At 38.5% G+C, this 18,789-nt stretch overlaps 1 protein-coding gene across 1 annotated transcript in view; it reads left to right on the plus strand.

Annotated features, from left to right (window-relative positions):
• Ranbp17 (RAN binding protein 17) overlaps positions 1-18,789 on the plus strand; it is a 336,136-nt gene that overhangs the window by 213,408 nt on the left and 103,939 nt on the right. The window contains 4 exon segments of the mRNA XM_038328832.1: positions 138-211; positions 1,140-1,220; positions 13,038-13,101; positions 13,189-13,275. Coding sequence (XP_038184760.1) covers positions 138-211; positions 1,140-1,220; positions 13,038-13,101; positions 13,189-13,275 — 306 coding nt within the window.

The raw sequence follows: 18,789 nt of genomic DNA on the forward strand, positions 1-18,789 counted from the left end.
ATTCCACTTGCTCCGTACTCACTCCCTGTTTGCAGTGTGGATGCAGCACATCTTTGACTTTTAGACTGGTTAGCTTTAGCAGTCTTTTGAAACTGCCTATGGATGATAAAGCTTATAACACTTAATTGTTGACGCAGGTGTATGCCCGTATGTCAGAAGTCTTAGGAATAACAGATGACAACCATGTTCTAGAAACATTCATGACAAAAATGTGAGTATCTGTTTTGGTTTTTAATTGTATTCTGTGGTTTTGAGTCACATATCATCTTACTATATATGAATCCTTTTTTAGATACTAATTTTAACTTAAAATTTTGGCGTTAAATTTTGTGTGTGCATTCTTCTGCTTACTTCAAATCTTATTTAACTCACCATCAAACGGGCATTATCATTGTCAGGAAGTTCACATGGTTATAGTGTACAATGTCAGAACACACTGACCTAAAAAGATTTCCAGATATTGATTCCACAGTTTACTTGGGCAGAATTGTTTTTTACTTTATAATTAAAAACAAAACACCCTACCTCAAAGACCAATGAAAAGCTTATTGCAAGCTATCGTCATAATCACCTTAAAACAGAGCATCCATTGGCTACAGCAGAGATGTGTTTATGGAGCTGCATGGCTTGTCCTCACAGACACATGGCAGCATGTTGAACCGACATTGGTGTGCTTCCACTTTCATGCTGTGTGTCTCACAGACAACCCTGCTGTGGTTGCAGGACGAAGCTCGGTCAACACCAGGACCATAAGTCAGTTTTGGAGCCACCAGATAATGCCTCATTTGAGGCGATAACTGGTTCACCTTCACTTGGCTTCCTTTGTGATGATAATTCCATTTTCATTCTGTTTGGCCTTATTCTAAGTTTAATGTTTCTTCTGTGAAACACTTATCTTATAGACTGACTATCTTAAAGAATTATTTACAGAACTATTTTAAAACTTAAAGAATTCTATGCCAGTGTTCACTGTAGGTTGATCATATAAAGTTTAAATGTGCTATAAGAATTTAAAAAGTTGTTGAAATTCTTTTCATTTTGTGATTGAAGTCACCTAACTTGCATAAAATATTTATGTTTCTGTGGTTCTCCTTATGCAGGCAGCTATTTAACAATTCAATACATTTTTTCATATTTAGTGTTACAAACCTTAAGTACTGGGGAAGATGTGAGCCTGTAATTTCAAGGACTCTTCAGTTCCTAAATGACCTTTCAGTTGGATATCCTTTTCATTATATATGTGATGTACTAACTCAGCAGATGCATTTACATGGCCAAGTATTTTTCCCTAATTTTAATTTTCCAGAAATTTACAATAAAAAGTCTAATCTGTTTAGCCTTATCTATAAATGTGTGTTTATAATAACTGTACTATGAAGCATTTTTCAATCATAAGTGATCTTATATGAACATACATATATTCCTAACTGGCCAGGTTTGTTTATATTAATCTAGGCTAACAAATGCTTGCACAGTAAAGTATGCAGCACTTGTGTATTTCAGCTCATAGTTGTCACAATTTTCATAAATTCTGATTCTGAAAGAAAGCATGAAACTAGCTTGAAGAAGGTGAAGTGTCCCTGGATCCCTCAGTAAGAGTCTCATGTGCATCAGCCGGTACGGCTTGTGTGAGTAGAGCTAGAAAGAGACTGATCGGCTTTTTGACCATTTCTTTTCTTCTCGGCCTCCTCACCAGAGCATTGCCACACCTACTCACGAGTTACTGTTACACGTTAAATGTTTACATATTTGTCTCTAGAAATCCTTTAAAATATGAAGCCAGAAATCATCCTTATTAGATACATGTGTGTATGTGTATATATGTATGTTTGTGTGTGTGTGTATATATATATATATATATATAATATTTTACCAATTAGAAATGGATTGTAGATGGTTGCTTATGTTGTTACTTGTAAGATACATAGATGTTATAAAAATTAAATAACCATTGGTTTAGTTAACCTGTAACATTAGCAGATATCTTAATATAAGGACAATTCTGAAATAGTTGGCTTTGGATGGAATCCTTTAGTGGAGTTTCATTTCAGGAATATGCTTGTGTTAGTTAAGTTTAAGATTGTGTTCCTCTGTAAACCATAAAAGATTTCCAAAGTATTAGACACCCACTTTTGTGCTGGAATTTAATATGCAACTTTTTATTGGAAAATAATCGTCCTTGTCTGGCAAAATCCACCATGCAATATTTCTGTTAGTAGGTATAATGCAATAAAGACAGGGAGGGCTATTTATCACTACAAATTTTGAGGATTTCAGGATTCTTTTTATTATTTTAATATATTTCTTTGATATTAAATCAGAAAAATGATAAATTACACCTGTCCAGGCTGTTTTTCCTCTTTACTGAAAAGTGATGTACAACCCAATTCCAGTGGTCATTTTGGCTTTTTAAGATATGTATTTTTTCTTATTAAAAAAAAACTCAACCTGTATTTTTTTTCTAATAATGGTGCTGAAATATACTCTATTTCTAACATATGAAGTGCTTGATAAGTACTTCATAGTATTGCAACCTCTCCAGCTTTTCACAGTGCATTACTGTGAAAGCGTGTCATCTATGGAAGGCCTGTGATTCTGGAACACAGACCTATTGTTTAGATTCACTCTGGTTTTAGTTTGAAATTGATATTTAATATAAAATTAATTTGATTTGTATTTTGGTATAATTTGCATAATGCCTAATTTATTGGTATCTATTAAGATACTCTTTCTGTTATCTGAGTACAGCTATTATAACCTTTTATTTTCTGAGCTGTTTATTCCTTTTGAATACCTCTTAAAATTAATTTTAAAAAGTCTTCCTTTAAAAAAAATTTATTAGATAAAGGTTAAAGGTTCTAACAGATATGAATTATTTCCATGCAGGTACATTGATTTATATTTTTTAACAATTATTTCAAGTTTGCATATTTAGAAATATATATTAGTTCAATTTGATTTCAGTGCTCAGTTATTTGAATTATAAATCATTATGTCCCTTCTAGCTGATCAGTCATGAAATATCCTTGAATTCATTTACATAATGGAATATGTGCTTGGTGTATCCATTTCAATGCAGTCTCTAGTTACCTAATGTGTGTTTTGTTGTTCTATCCATTTTCATTATTATATGTGTTTTTTAATCATGATCTTAAAACAATACTTTATTTTTTGTTAAAAATACAATGGTATTCTTCAGCTGTAGGAAAGTATCACCTAATCATCTGCCTTAATAAAAAGCCTTATGTTGATACTCGAAATATTTTAAGATATTATTAACAAGTTAATGATAACCATGTTATCTTATGAATTTTTTCATTTTCTTTATAATGTAAGTCTTTGGGTACTCCCTGAGTATTTTGCTTTGTGTTTCGTTTTCTGTTTTGTGTGCTGCAGGTGGCAGTCATTCAGTGATCAAGACATTTCAAAGCCAATCTGTGAGATTTGGTTATTTTTCCTTAATCTGATCACTTGTTTGGAAAGAAAAATTACCAAAGTTTTTTTGTTGTGTTTTGTTTTGTTTTGTTTTTTAGGAATTACAAAAAAAGTTTGAAGTTCCCTTAAAGCAGTGGTAGAGCTTGTTTGAGCATCAGAACATGATGTCTGTCATCACATCATTAGGCCCCCACAACCAGCACTTCTCTCTGCAAGGCCTGGGCTGCTGACTGGGGACATGTGCAAGAGTTTCTCCCTTGAAGTGTTATAAAATAGGGCTGTTGATACATGACCCCAAACAGATCACGACCCACAAGTTAAGAACTGCTGATCTAGATAGACAACAAATAAAAATTATAAAGATGAGTCATGAAACATTTACAATTTTTATTTTAAGAAATATAAATGAACATTTCAAAGTCAGGTTTTATTGTTTTGTTGTTGTTGTTGATAGTGGTGGGTTTTAAGACATAATTTCACCGGGTACTTATATGTTGCCCAGGCTCTCTCAGCCTGTAGTGTTGTGTTTGTAGGTGTATACCACCATACCCTGCTGGCCAATCTCCTGATGTTAGGATAGAACTTTTTATTTAAGCAGCTCCTAGAGGCCTTTTTTATCACCTCAGATGAATTGTTTTTATTTTCTCAAAACATGCTGAGAATTTTTGAATACATGTAAATAAATAAATGTGAGAACTGAAAAAATTACCTTTTCCATACATTCAACAATTGACTTATCTACTTGCCTTTGTTGTGTCTTCTTTTAAAGTAATCTAATCAAACTATGAACAGCCTTTGCATTCCTGTCTCAGTAGTGTGTGTATTTAAATTATAAGATCATGTAACTGGCTGGAGTTACAGTGAACACTTGAGAACATCAGCCACTCCAGAAAATGATTCTTCTTAGGCTCTTTCTAATGTTTAAAAAAATTAAAAGATTTCATTATATTCTACATAATTCATGAATGTGAGAAGACAGAATTAACAGGAAGAAAAGGTGAAAAATGGGTTAGTTTGTCATGTCTTTAAGTAGTGGATTCTGTGTAGTGCGCGTGAATGGAACACAAGTGCCCAGCGAAATGGACGAGTGCCAGGAGTCTGGGGAAGGAGCCTTGGTTGGGTTTCCTGAAGAAGTTAAGACACATGAAGCAATCGAGATATACCCACACAGCTGTAAATTGAAAAAGAAGGAAATGAAAAGACAAATTTCTACACTAATGACCTCCAGAAAGAAGAGGGGACATATGATCGCAGAGGGTGCTTGGGGTCTTCAGCTGATGCTGTTTCTCCGGTTTGCACTTGCAAGTGCATATCAGATTAGTTACTTAAACTTTACATTTATTTATTTGTTACTTAATATTACATTTATTTCTCTGTGAGGTGTATCTAATGAAAAGGTAAACAGTAAAGAAAAATAACAAAGACAGATAGAGTTGAATTTGTACTTGACCAAGACCCTCAGCTAGTAAATAGCATGCCTCAAGGGGTCATTAAGAAATAGACTTTAAATGCCTGCTAATTCTAAATATATATGTACTTTGTATATGTATATTTTTTAAATAGTGCCTGTACATTTGACCTAATTATACAGTTGCTACAATAAAGTAAAAATAATTAACAAAATGAAAAAAAAGAAAATAGGACTGAATTGTATGTATGTCCTGCTCAAAAGTCAGGCATTTCTCCTGAGGCACGTCTTTGAGCTCTGTTAGCACTGAATAAGGTCTTCTGCCTTCCTGAGTCATGCTGTGACACTAGACAGCCTCTGACCTTTCCAATCAGGTGTTGCTAGCCTACTCTGAACCCCCTGGATTGAGGAGACTTGTAATGTTTAAGTCCAGAGACTCTTTTGAGAGAACTATTATATTTTCCCATCAGATCATTGCCAAGGTGGAAATATATTTGAATAACTTTTAGTATACACCTAGAATTTCCAAAAGTACAATTCAATAATTCTTCGTTCTTAGTAACTTGAGCTGACCTGCTCCATGCATCTGTCCCAGCCTTCCACAGCCAGTCAGAGCCTGGGATCCTCCCTCTCTGATTTGTTTACACACCTAGAATTCTAGTTTCTGTGTGGATGGGGGAGGGAGGAGAGGGAGTCAAGCAGCCGTCAGGCAGCTGCCAAGGAAACAAGACATGTAGAAAATGAGGTAATGCCATGGTCACGTGGCAGTACTGCTCTCTCTATCCCTGTTCAGATTTCCCACCTGGCTTTACTCTGCTAAGCCATTGACCAAAACAGCTTTATTCATCAACCAATAAAAGCAACACATATACAGGAGGACATCCCGCATCAATAGCTTCTTGTTCTCTATCAATTCTGCTAATAGTAGTCGTTTGCCAAGTGCAGGACAAAGGAGCAGATTACAGACCCTGCTTTCAGAGCTCTCAATTCTAACAGAATTACCCTGATTTTAGACCTCTTTTCATATTTCAAGAGCCCAAAGTCAACTGTTTTACCAACATAAAACATTTTTTAATCTAACTCAAATTATATACTAATTTCTGGAAATGTATATGTTAAAAATAATGTGGGCATGTGACAATGATACAACTGAATTTTTGTGTATGTACTGAGTGTACATGTGCATGTATATATGAACTAGGGTGGCAGTCAGCCATTGCCAATGGTCCTGCTGTCTCCACCACTTCGATGCTAGAGTTACAAGTGTGCTCAAGGCTACCTCAGCTTTTAGATGTATTTTGGAATGCACGCTGGTCTTGATGATTATACTGCAAACTCTCTTAGTCACTGAGCCATTTCTCCAGTCCATGATATAACTACTTTTAAGGAGACATTTTTATTAGATAAAGCTAACATGCTCTATTAAATATAATATTTTTAAAATTACGGTACTATGGTAGATATTACTACCAGTGAGGTGTGATTCATGAACGAGATGGGAGTCAGGAGAAAATACAGGATGAGAGATGAAAGAAAAGTACAGGATAAAAGGAGTGAAGTAAAACATTGAAATACAACTGCGTTACAGGAAACATTTTGAAATAGGGAATAGTAACTCTTCCCTTGTGAAAGTACCAAGTTTAATACATTGTTATCTTTCCCTGAATAATCCTCTCTCCAAATGGTGTGAGAGAAAGTTAAATCAAATGGGTTTTCACATGCATCCCCAAGCATACTTTTATTAAACATCGCTCATCAAGTGTTATTATATTTCTTTGTCTATCCAACGTGCGGAAAGCCATCGTCGTTTAGTTCCTCTGTCTGATAGCTTTATACAGGTCGAGTATGGGAGTCGTCATCTACTGCATGCCTCATTCAGGCCTTCACCACTTTATATTCCATCTTCAAAAGATCACGTTCCATGGATATTATATTGATCTGATTTATTTCTCTTCCAAAGTCGGGAATCACTTCCCACTTACTTTCTCAGATGAAATTATATTAATGATGGCATCGAGGCTTTTAACACCAACCTGACTTCCTGAGTTCCCTAACTAGTGTGCTGACCCGTCCACTCAACGGACATTCATTTTTCTTTCCACCTGACTGACCCCTTCCTCGTCCCTCACTGAATCACCAAAATGTCATTCTTCCTTCTGAAGGCAAAGAAGAAGTCAAAGAGGGTAAAGAAGAAGATCAAGAACAGTAAAGAAGAAGGTAAAGAACGTAAAAAAGAAGTCAAAAATTGTTAAGAAGAACATTAAGAAGGTATTAAAGAACTCAAGGAAGGTAAAGAAGAAGGTAAAGAAGTGAAGGAAGTTAAAAAGTGAAAGAAGGTAAAGAAGAAGGTAAAGAGTATAAAGAACAAGTTAAAGAAGGCATAGAAGAAGTCAAGGAAGATGAAGAAGAAGGTAAAGAAGTTAAAGAAAATGGTAAACACGGTAAAGAAGAAGATAAAGGAGGTAAAGAAGAAGGTAAAGAAGGTAAAGGAGAAGGTAAAGAAGATAAAAGGAAGGTAAAGAAGGTAAAGAAGAAGTCCAAGAAGGGAAGAAGAAGGTAATGAATGTAAAGGAGAAATCAAAGAAGGTAAAGAAGAACGTAAAGAAGAAGGTAAAGAAGGTATGGAAGAAGATGAAGAAGGTATAAAAGAAGTCAAGGAAGGTAAAGAAGAAGGTAAAGAAGTGCAGGAAGGTAAAGAAGTCAAAGAAGGTAAAGAAGAAGGTAAAGAAAGTGAAAAGGAAGGTACAGATTGAAAAGAAGAAGACAAAGAAGGTAAGGAAGAAGGTAGAAAAGGAAAATAGAAGTCAAGAATTAAAGAAGAAGGTGAAGAACAGTAAAGAAAAAAAAAAACCAAAAATGTCATTCCTCTCCTTTGACAGGATGGTTCAACTCAGATTTTTGGTTTTTCATTAAAACTTAGGAAAGCAATACCAAAATAGTTGTAATCCTTAATCCTTTACTGCTTAATGAACACTTAATTTTCTTTATTTTTTTCTCATCATCTTGACTCTTCTTAATGTTCTTTTTTTTTCTTCCCCTCCCCTTTGGTTTTTGAGACAGGGTTTGTCTGTGTGTAGCCCTGTTATCCTGGAACTTGCTCTGTAGACCAGGCTAGCCTCAGACACATTTCTTATGTTCTTAAACACGGTGTTCTTATGACTACATCTTAGGTATGAGGGTAACGTTGTTTCTATGCATTAGTCTTGTTCTCTACTGGATTTAAAGTGATAGAGATTAAAGCTTTTAGAACATATTGGTCTCCCTCCCCTACTGAGTGACTGAAGTTTACCTCCCACATCCTTGCTTGAAAGAAAACCTGGTCACTTTGATGCCTGGTTGAGGTTCATGAGCATAGGCTTCCTTCAGAAATTAACTCATATTCCTGAAATATAATGTTCCTATCCATGGACTTCCCCCAGGCCTGTTTTTTTTTTTCCAGGCCTGTTTTCAAGATCTAAATTGTCTATAAACACTGAACATATGTGGCCCTAAGAGACCGGCCTAAATTCTGTTGTTACCTACCCTGATATGCTTAGTGAATATAAGTTAAACTATTTAATTCTGAGACTATTTTTTTTCATGTTAACAATGTTTTTGTAAGATACAACTTTCAGTTCTTATTATTTATAATCACTTTTGGGGGGCTAGTGAGATGGCTCAGGGATTAATTAATAGCACTTGCTGATCTTGCAGAGGACCTAGGTCCAGTATCCAGCACACACATGGCAGCTCACAGCTGTCTGTAACTGATGGACACGTCACTGCACACATATAGTACATTTATATCATGCAGGCAGAACACTTACACATGTAAACATAAGTGAAAATAGAAGTACCTTTTCTTTCAAATAGGTACATAAAATAATGGTTTTCTATTTTTACAATGGTGACATTTAGGTTTGAATAAAATACTTGTGCTGGTTAATTTTATCTCAAACTGATATTAGCTAAAGCCATCGAGAGGAGGGAATCTCAGTTAAGAAAATACCTTTAGTAAGATCAGTAGACAAGGCTGTAGGCATTTTCTTAGTTGGGGATGGTGGGAGGGGCCCACCAATGGTGGTGGCCATCCATGGGCTGGTGGTACTGGTTCTCTAAGAAAGCAGGCTGAGCAAGCCATGGGGAGCAACTAGTGATCAGCACGCCTCCATGGCCTCTGCATCAGCTTCTGCCTCCAGGTTCCTGGCCTGTGTGAGTTTCTGTCCTGACTTCCTTCAAGGATGAGCAACGCTGGGAAAGTTTATGCCAAATAAACCTTTTCTTTTTTGGTCCTGGTATTTCATCACAGCAATAGGACCCTAACTAAGACAAGTTGGTATCTTGCATTGTGGGGTATTACTGGCGTGGCAGAGCTGACCACTTTCTACAAGAAAGCAATTGAACGTGCAATGCTTGGGGAGCTTCTGTAGAAATTGGAAGATAAGAATGTTGAGCAGTGCCTGACCTTGTGAAGTTTGAGAGGAAAGTGTAAAGGCTCGATCGGGGCTTTTAAGATTCTGTGGTTCTGGTCAGCTGGGGCTGAAGAATCAGTGAGCTAATAAAGTGAAGCGTTTGCTCCTGCTGGTGGTACTTTGATGCTGATTGTGTGTGGAGCTGAGAATTAGTGCTTGCTAAGAAGAGACCAGAATTGTTGAGAGCGAAATCTTCTTGAAGTGTTTCCCTGAGAGTCAGCATCAGAAGCTGTGTCCCAGAGGTAACCAAGGTTGTACCTTGTACTGGCAGCCAAACTTGGTAGTGTAAGAGTCACCCAGGTGGTACTGGTATTAAAGACATGAAGGGGTCATGGAGTTACAAGACAGCCCATCAGAGAAGTACAACCTCAGTGGCAGTTGAAGGCCCAGGATTGAAGGAGTCATGGAGAAGTTGAGACTCGGCACCATGAAGAGAGCCATTCGTGAAAATGCAGCCCAGTTGCAGCAGAAGAGGCCTGGTGTTTTGGAGATACTGGTAGCCATGGCAATGACCGCCAAGAATAGCAGCAGCAGTGGAGTGGAGCCAGCTGAAGCAAGCTGCGTGTGTTGCAGGGGGCAGAGCAAATGAAGAAACCCAAGCCACTTGGAGGAGCCCAGACAATCATGAGGGAATCCCAGGCATTAGACATGGAGAAATTCACATTTTTGGAGTTTAGTTTGGATTTGATTTGACTGTGACTATGCCCTCGTTCTTTCCCTCTTGAAGTAGGAAATTATTTCCTTTTATTTTTACAGAAGCCTACAATAGAAAGACTTGGATTTTAAAAGTGATAGGCTATTTAAAGAAACTGAGTTGTTAATGTGTAAAGACTGTAGAACTTTGAAAGTTACTTTTGGTTTTTCAATAAGAGATCTTCTGGAATGAATGATACGGGAAAGGTGGTTAATGGTAATGTATTTGTGTGTCAAGTTGACACAGGGGGTCAGATTGTGCTGGATAGTTTTTTATGTCAATCTGACAGATGGGAATCTCAAGAAAATGCCTCCAGCTGGGCGGTTGGTTGCAACACGCCTTTAATCCCAGCACTCAGGGAGGCAGAGGCAGGTGGAATCTCTGTGAGTTCAAGGCCAGTCTGGTCAATGGATTGAGTTCCAGGACAGCCAGAGATAACACAGAGAAACCCTGTCTCAGAAAAAAGAAAAAGGGAGGGGAGGGAGGGAATGAGGGAGGGAGGAGAGTGTGAGAGAGAGAGAAGAGAGAGAGAGAGAGAGAGAATGAGAGAGAGAGAGAGAGAAGAGATATATAGAGAGAGAGAGCGCCTCTGTAAATGGTCTATAGGCAAGCCTATAGGCATTTTCTTAGTGATTGATGGGAGAGGGCCCAGCCCATTATGGGTGGGGCCATCCCTGGTCTGCTGGTCCTGGACGCTATAAGAAAGTGGGCTGAGCAAGCCAAGGAGAGCTCCATGGCCTCAGCTCCAGCCTCCAGGTTCCCAGAGTAGCCTGTTGCTAACTCCTTCTACTGCTCAGGAATCCTAGCACTGTTGCTGTTACCTGTTACCATAGGTGTGCTCAGCACTGGCTGCAGGCCTCCAAACCTAACCTAGTACTTGCCATAAGCCACCTGTCCTTCTAAGCCCAAAATGGAGCAAGTTAAAAGAAGGCTTGTCTGCTAGAGAAGAGTAAGAATAAAGATCCTACAGATACATCCTTTGCTTTTCCTTTAACATTGCAAATCTTAAGACCATTAACAGCTTTGAGATGAATTCCTGAAAAGGAATGTAAATATTCAGATGAATTCTCATTATGTATTTTTTTCAAATTTTTAATCATTTTTCTTGAGAATTAATTAAAAAGGCAGTGGGGGCTGACCTTGGTATAAAGTGCACAGATGCGGTTTCTGTGGAAAATGTCTTTGGCAGATGATGTTTTTGCTGTGATGTTCGTTTATTACTTCCATAAATATTCTGTTGTCAAAACATGACTACTGTTTGTTAGCAGTGCTGACAGGAAGGCTCCTCTTAATGTCAGCATTTCATATTACCCATATCCCTGTCACTTTTAATCTTAGCAATTTTAAGAGAAGTTGCCTTTGGTAATTACTTAAGATATTCTAAGTTTATTGATCCCCCACCCTTGTTAACTGAGTGAAGTTTGAGTGGCAGTTTCATACTGCTCAGAGATTGATGATTTTGAAAGTCGTCAAATCCGCATCTTTAAGTCTAAGAAAAAGCTTGCTTGCTTCTCAGCACTGATCTTGTCCTGTGGCTTGCCAGAAATGCAGTACACCAGGAGAATGCACCTGCGTGCCTGTGCTGTCCGGGGACCACACACGTATAACATGGCCACTCTAGTGGTCACCTGGCAGTTGGACAAACTTACATCTAAGCCATGCTAACAGCTTGTCGTTGGGAAGTTCTCTACGTTTTGTTATTGAACAACTGGAAATGATACTGTTCTGCCGGTTAGAGTTGTAAGAATTGGCACTGTAGTTAGTGTCCTTTGGTAAGTTTCTTCAGCCTCGTGTCTTTTATTCCCTGGTTTATATAGTCAGTAAATATGTGTGCATCACCTGATCCTCAGAACAACCCATGCAGTCACTTGGCTGTAGACGTCTAGCCTCTGTTCTCAGTTGCTGGAGAGGAACTAAGTTCAGTCAAGGCTGAGTGTATTATGTAAGCTTATCCAGATGTCGTTCAATCAGGAGCCTATGTTTCCTGTGTTGTGTCCCAACGTGCTTTCCACTTCGTGTCTAAAATGATCATTGGGTTTTTCAGTGTCATCATACATAGGAAATTTACAGAGATCCATATTCAGAAATTATACGAAAGAAAGGAGCTGATGTTTCCATTATGACATGAATGGAACCAAGTAAGATGCTGTAGCCTTCAAGACAGAAGGAAGTATCTAGGATAACCAAGATGTCCTATAGCAGAAAGTACATGAATATGGTTTAGGAAGAGAAGAGGGATGCATCCTGAGTATGATCCCTAAAACCCAAGTGGACTAGAAGTTATCCGTGCTGTGTATTCATGTTTATGATCTCTCAGTTTTATTCTCACTCTGAGATTGCCTGTTCAGATGATTGATGTGGTAGAGGAAAAAAACATGATCCTTTGAATGAAGCCTTAATTCAAATGTCAACAAAGTCATCCATGTCTGTGCATCTTAGATGAACAACTTAAAATTTCTTAAACTTCCGTTTCTGTATCTGCAGAGCAGAAATGACAATACTACAATTGTGAAGACTAGCTAACATGAAAAAATGTCTTTCCCTTAAACACTAGGGACATATTAGTTACATTGAGCGGATTCTTTCAACACTTGGATGGCATGAATTTTACTCTATCTTTCTAACTAGATTTGGTTTTAAATTTCTGAGTTCATTGTTTCTTAAAATTGAATAATTTTCTCTTTCTTGATAGTCTATTATGGGTTCTTTATAATAATTTTATATGACAGTAGCATTACGTAAAAGAAAATTCTCCAACTATACCCAAATGTAAAAAGGGTCAGTTCAATTTTCTCCTACAAGGCTTTAATAGTGAGGGGTTCTTGTCTTAATTATAGACTCATTCTTTCTTTCCATAACTAGAATATGTATAAGATGGAAAAGTAATTGCCTTAGTTAAATAATGGATTATCATTCATAGCAAAATGAAAGACGATTTCTATAGGATTAGATCCTAGAAATATTTATTCTTCTTACATAGTAAATGCCATTTTAGTTATGTTTCGTGATTTATTACATACATTTCTCCAGATTCCTTAACATTACTTACCTATCATCCTTTTAAAAAACTTGTGAAATTAGATGCTGTAGAAATTCATGCAAGAAACCACACGGTACGTCTCAATTCTTTAGTGACTAGAGTTTTCTGGATAGTTAGGGTCAGACATTGGTAACTTTCCATGCTCTTTTGCTTCCATTAGAGTGAACACTTCCCATTTCTTGGCATCGGTGATACTTACAGTCTCAGTGACTTCAGGTGCCGAACAACTTTCTACACACCCTCACTCGCCTTCTGATGGTTACCTAGGTAAGGTGATGGCGCCGAGCAGGACATGAGCCCAGCTGTGAAAGGGGGAGTGGAACAGTAACTGCAGAGCCCTTCACGTAGTACAGTTGCTTTCTCTGACCATTCTCATAACTTTCTAAGCTTTGAGCCAAAGACAGATCTTTATACTATTTCCCTGATTCTTTCCCTCAGAATTTTCTTTCTTTGTGTCCTTTGACCCATTAATTTTACATTTACTAATCTAGAAACTGAACATGGTGGTTCAGGTGAGACAGGAGCATAGGAGAGCTGCCTGGACCACAGAGTGAGTTCAAGATCAGCAGTTTGGCAGACCCTGTCTCATCTCAAAATTTTTTTTTATTGATATTTATTGAGCTTTACATTTTCTCTGCTCTCCTCCCTGCCTCTACCCCTCCCCTTAAGCCTCCCCCAAGGTCCTTATGTTCGTCCAAGTTTACTCAGAGATCTTGTCTTTTTCTATGTTCCCGTGTAGATTAGATCTATTAAGTCTCTCTTAGGTCCTCATTGTTGTCTAAGTTCTCTGGGATTGTGATTTCTAGGCTGGTTTTCTTTGCTTTAATGTTTAAAAACCACCTCTGAGTGAGTACATGTGATAATTGTCTTTCTGTGTCTGGGTTACCTTCACTCAAATGATGGTTTCTAGCTCCATCCATTTTCCTACAGAATTCAAGATGTCGTTATTTTTTTCTGCTGTGTAGTACTCCATTGTGTAACATGTACCCAATTTTCCTTACCCATTCTTCTATCGGGGGGCATTTAGGTTGTTTCCAGTTCTGACTATGACAAACAATGCTGCTATGAACATAGGTTGAGCACATGTCCTTTGAGCACGATTGAGCATCCTTTGGGTATATATACCCAAAAGTGTATTACTGGGTCTTGAGGAAGGTTGCTTCCTAATTTTCTGAGAAATCGCCACACTGGCATCCAAAGGGGCTGTACCAGCTTGCATTCCCACCAGCAATGCAGAAGTGTTCCCTTTACCTCAATTTTATCTCAAAATTTTCTTTAAAAGTCAGGACAGCAATAAAGCACTTGTCTAATATGTACAAGACCCAAATTTCAATCCACACTACTGCAAAGTCAAGGGAAGGAAGTCTAGGAACAGTCTTAGAAATACCTGTGAACATTTGCCTTGTTTTGATATATTTTTTGCATTTTATTTTTCACATTTTAAATTTTATTTATTGTGTATATGTGTCTGTGCTCAATGTACCACAACATACAGTTGGGGTCAGAAGACAACTTTCAGAAGTCAGTCTATTCTTCTAACATGTGGGTTCCAGTGATCAAACTCGGGGTAATCAGGCTTGGTTGATGACTTAATAGCAGTCTTGCCAGCCCAACAAGAATGGGTCTTTCCCTTGTTGTGTTCTGAGAACGGGTCCAATGTAGTAGTGCAGGTGGCCTCAAGCTGGGTCGAGAATGAGCTGAAAATTCTGAACCTCCAGCTTCTACTTGTGGATGGCTAGGATGACATTGCAGGCCTGTGTACATCCACTGCATTTTAGGCAGTGCTGAGAACCAAACCCACAATGTCCTGATTTACTAGGCCAACACTCTACCTGACCTATATCCACAGCCTTACAATTGTCTAAGTCTACAGGGGCAAAGTTTGGGGTTTGGGGTTTTTTTGTTTGTTTGTTTGAGAAGCTGTCAGGAAGGGGTGGTTTTGAACTGCTCTGTAGCTTGAGAATGACCTTATACTCGGATCCTCTGTTGTCTTAAAACCCCAAGTAATGAGATTATAGGTGTTATGGTTTTATATGGTACTAGGAATCAAATCAGGGCTTTGTGCATACTGAGGAAATGCTCTACTGGTACTGCATTGCTAGCCCTGCATTGTGCTGCTGTTGTGTGTAGTAACAGTTAAGCTCAACAAAAAAATGGAAAATACGTGAATGTCTAATAATAGAATTAAAAATATAGTATATAAAATTATAGTGGCCTGTGACACAAAAATTGATGGCTGAAGACAATATAGTACATAAAGTTTAATGTTCTTTTTTTTTTTATTTTCTACCTCCTCCCCACCTTCCATTTCCCTCCCCCTCCTCCCACTCCCCTCCTCCCCTCCTCCCGTCCAAAGAGCAGTCAGGGTTTCCCTGCCTGTGGGAAGTCCAAGGTCCTCCCCCCTCCATCCAGGTCCAGGAAGGTGCGCATCTAAACAGACTAGGCTTCCTCAAAGTCAGCACATGCAGTAGGATCAAACCCAGTGCTGTTGTCCTTGGCTTCTCAGTCCAGCCCTCATTGTCTGCCACGTTCAGAGAGTCCGGTTTGATCCCATGCTTTTTCAGTCCCAGTCTAGCTGGCCTTGGTGATCTCCCCATTAGATCAGCCCACCGTCTCAGTGGGTGGGCGCACCCCTTGCAGTCCTGACTTCCTTGCCTCATGTTCTCCCTCCTTCTGCTCCTCATTTGGACCTTGGGAGCTCAGTCCAGCGCTCCCAATGTGGGTCCTTCTGTCTTTATTTCCATCCATCACCAGGTGGAGGTTCTATGGTGATGTGCAGATATTCGTCAGTATGGCTATAGGAAAGGGCCATTTTCAGGCTCCCTCTCCTCAGCTGCCCAAGGAACTAGCTGGGGAGATCTCCATGGATACCTGGGAACTCCTCTAGAGTCAAGTCTCTTGCCAGCCCTAAAATGGCTCCCTTAATTAAGATATCTTCTTCCCTCCTCCCTATCCACCGTCCCTCCATCCCATAGACGTTTAATGCTCTTAAGTGAAAGGCAATACTGGGATAATAGGGGAAGTGTGTAGAGTGGAGAAAATACATCAAAAGGAGCGAAGTAAAATGTGGGGCTTTGTATGCTAAATAATTACTGTTACTGTTGTGGAAAACCATATGGAAATGCCTTAAATAATTAAAAGTAAAACCACAGCATGCTTTGGAAATCCTGCTAGTGGGATGTACACCCAGAGGGATGAAGCCAGTGTGCAGGAGACATCTGCACCAACTTGTTCCTTACAGCAGCAGTCACAGAAGCCAAGAGATGGAAACAACCTAAATATCCACTGGCTCATGAACGAACAAAGAAAATATCAGACACAGTAGAGTACTCTTTAGCCATACAAATAAGAGTGAATCATTTGCAGCTGTATGGAGGAACCTGTGGGGGTCAAGTTAAGTGAGATAAGCCAGGCACAGACAGACAAGCTACTATCTGGTCACATAAAATTGAAGATGGTCGTTTCCACGAACTATTGAAGTTGGAAGTGGTGTGAAATGATGCCCTGGCTTTGATGTGCCCCTTCAATTAGTGATGGGAATAAATAAAATTCAAGAGATGTGACATCTAATGGTGGGGTGGGTGATCCTGTGTCTCATGCATGCTAAAACTGCCATTCCCAGCTTACGCTTGTGATGTACTTTTTCAAGGACACGCGACATACTCTCACTACAAAAATGGTGACTGCATGAGGATAATGCATGGTGCTAATTAAAATGGTAGATATAATTATATGTTGCTGTATTTTATAATGCTAAAAATACCTATTTCTGACTATTCAGAATTTTATTTTTAGCTGATAAATAAAACCAGGGAGATTGTGTATACTATCAGGGTAAGTGCAATGTTTTGATATTTATAAGCTTTGTTCAGTGTTTTTATATCATGTTAATAAGCCTTGTTTTCTTAATTTCTGTTGTTTTTGTTTATTTTGGTTTTGTAGTACTGAGGGTCAAATCCAAGGATCCTGTGCATGGTAGGCAGGCAGTTTACAAATGAGCTGCAATCCCAGCTCAGCGTTAACACCTACTATTGTACACTTATAATATCCTCATGTAGCTTTTTTAAATGTACAGTACACCATTATTGCATCATTAGCACATCAGGTGCTTCTTAACTCCCGAACTGCACTAAATGCCTATTGGTGGGCTTCTTTCCCTTCCCTTCCCTCCTCCACAGGCCCTCAGCCTCTGGTAACCACTGTTACTACAACTTTTAGAAAGTTCTTTCAGATATGAAGGAGTAGTCTTTGGTGTCCTTCTTTATTTCACTTAACATAAGGTTCTATCTGTGTTGTCACAAATGACATTTCATTTCTTTTATGACCAAATATAACATGCTGTGTATAGTGCCATACTTTCCCCACGTTTTACGGGTCACTCTCGGCTTGGTTCTGTTTCGTTGGCTGTTCTGAGTAGTGCCTGCCATGAACACAGGCAGTGACATGTCTGTTTCTTTCCTTTGGATGAGTACCTTGATAGTGGAATTGGTGATTGTGTTCTTTCTTAAGTTTTTGAGTGATCTGCACACTGATTGGTTTTCATGACGACTGTATCACTGTCCTACTATATAGTGGGCAGAGGTTCCCGTTTTGCCCACACTGTCTTCAGCGTTCATTATCTTTCCTCTTTGTGGACAGCCATTCTTAATATAATGAAATTATGTATCATTGCATTTTTTGTTTGATGTCATCCCATTTGCCTTCCTTTGATGCCTCAACTTTTAGTGTTAGAGTCTTGTTTTTAAAAACTCCTTATTCAATTTTAATTTTTTTAATTGAAAAGCTGAATTTAGAAAACATGTCTATAAGTAGCTGGAATCTTGAAGTGGGCACATTTCTGTGTGGCTGTGATACTCTAGATTCCTGCATTTTCTCATATTGAAACACTCCAGGGGAGATCAGTCAGCTATAGACACAAGAAATTTTGGATAGTGACATTGTTATCCTTAGAGAATGTAATACTGATAATATTTTGGGGGGAATATAGGTTGATTGGTACATCACATAAATAGAATTTTTAAGGTGTGATCATATAAAAGTTTTATTTGCGCATAAAATGCATTGAACCTTGAAATCGTTCAAATGGAAAAACAACTAACCCTCTCCATGTCTGTGGCCGTATCCCTTTCATACATTCCAGCAGAATAAGTCACCAGAAAGGACTAATAGCTAAAAGTTGAGAAAATGCAGCTAGAATGATTAAGGAGCTGAGTGGAATTGATTTCTAAGGAAAGATTAAAAGAACCATGTATGTATAACTTGGCTAAGTGACAACCAGAGCTGGAGGCAAAGAAAACTGTCTATAAATATTTGAAGAGTATAAACCAGGCATGCAAAACCCAATCTAGTGTGAGTTCTGAGTAGAAGCTTTCTACACTGAGCCACTGGCCAGTCTGCCTCTTGGCTGCTGCTGGTGGAGAGAAGAGAGGTAGCCCTACCCCCTTCCGCTCTTCTGGACAATCATTTATTTAGCAAACACACTGCTGAACTAAGGACAAGACACACATCAGGCTTGATGGGCCCTGCCCTAGTCTCAAGGAAGTTGCATTTTTTGTGTTCCATATGCCCAGTCATTATAATGCTTAAAACACTGTATAGACGTCATTCTTTTAATGACCTTGTTTCATAGTGAAAGAAATGGAGAGACCAATGTTAAAGAGTAATACATGTAGATTTCCTGGAGATTGGCTTGTCACCTATTCCTTCAGAACCTGTAATGGAAATGGTCAGGATTTCCTTTTTCAAGGCGTCCTCACACACA

Source organism: Arvicola amphibius, chromosome 4 (assembly GCF_903992535.2).
Source record: "Arvicola amphibius chromosome 4, mArvAmp1.2, whole genome shotgun sequence".
NCBI lineage: Eukaryota > Metazoa > Chordata > Mammalia > Rodentia > Cricetidae > Arvicola > Arvicola amphibius.